The sequence below is a fragment of the Aplysia californica genome, unplaced genomic scaffold (assembly GCF_000002075.1).
Source record: "Aplysia californica isolate F4 #8 unplaced genomic scaffold, AplCal3.0 scaffold00359, whole genome shotgun sequence".
NCBI lineage: Eukaryota > Metazoa > Mollusca > Gastropoda > Aplysiida > Aplysiidae > Aplysia > Aplysia californica.
The window spans coordinates 291,213-292,229 of NW_004797629.1; the positions used below are offsets into that span (position 1 = coordinate 291,213).

Genomic DNA, 1,017 nt, shown 5'->3' on the forward strand with positions numbered 1-1,017 from the left:
TGTGTGTGTGTGTAAGGGGGGGTCATGTGTTCATGTCCTTGTTCATCTGATGTATGCATAATATGTTTGTATATATATATATACGTTTTATGTTTTTGTGTACGCTTGCATAAAAATATGTGTGTATTTCATGTCTGTTTGTTCGTGTGAGTGTAATTCCAATCTCACTCCGAGTGTCTAGAAAGAAACTCCTGTTCCCCATCTGCCGTCTTTGTGATATGTTCTATGACAATGTCCGAGGCCACAGGGTACAGCATGTGCTTCTCCTTGGGGTGGATTATGAGTCCCTTAGGAACCTGGGGACAATACGTTATGTGTGATGTCGTGGTGAAATCATTCGCTCGTCAGGAAAATGAAATTGAAGAAAGTGATTTTTTCCCCGCCTGTTGTTTCTCCTTTTAAAAAATTGCTTTTTGTGATGTTTGTTGGTGTTGGTGTTACTGTAGTTGCTGCTGTTGTTGTTGTTGTTATTGTTGTTGTTGTTGTTGTTGTTGTTGTTGTTGTTTAACACTTTTCATAATCATGTAAAAACACGTGAGTGGGATTTTTACTAGGGAAAATATGTTGATTAAAGGCACACAAAAACTGCTTGTTAAAATTATGAAATCAAAAAAGAAAAAAGGACCTGTTTCTGTTTGTTGGGCATCTTTTTATTAATTTGTGCTTGGCCAGACATTCTTTTATGTCTAGCCTAACCACTAGGCTACCGGGCTCGTAATCGTGAGATTGTAGGTTTGATGGTTCGAGCCTCAGCTCGGTTTGACGTTGTGTCCTTGGGAATTTCCTATTTGGCTGGGTCTTTAAACTCGGAGGTCCCGCCTATTAAATAACCCAAATAGTGTTAATAGGGGCGTTATATGTATACCATCTCAATATGTTTTAAAAGTCCATTAAAAAACACTGTTGTGTGTGGGTTTTCCTTTGAAAGAGGTGACGAGAGGCATTCAAAATATCAATGTGTGAGGCATCGAGGTGAAATCAGGCGTTCGTCAAAATAAAGAAATTGAAAAAATATCC

At 38.4% G+C, this 1,017-nt stretch overlaps 1 protein-coding gene across 1 annotated transcript in view; it reads right to left on the bottom strand.

Annotated features, from left to right (window-relative positions):
• The window catches only part of LOC101856359 (cilia- and flagella-associated protein 52), a gene marked incomplete at its 3' end in the record, with an annotated part of 13,941 nt that overhangs the window by 11,961 nt on the left and 963 nt on the right, over positions 1–1,017 (bottom strand). Inside the window, 1 exon segment of the mRNA XM_013085250.1 lies at positions 169–275. Coding sequence (XP_012940704.1) covers positions 169–275 — 107 coding nt within the window.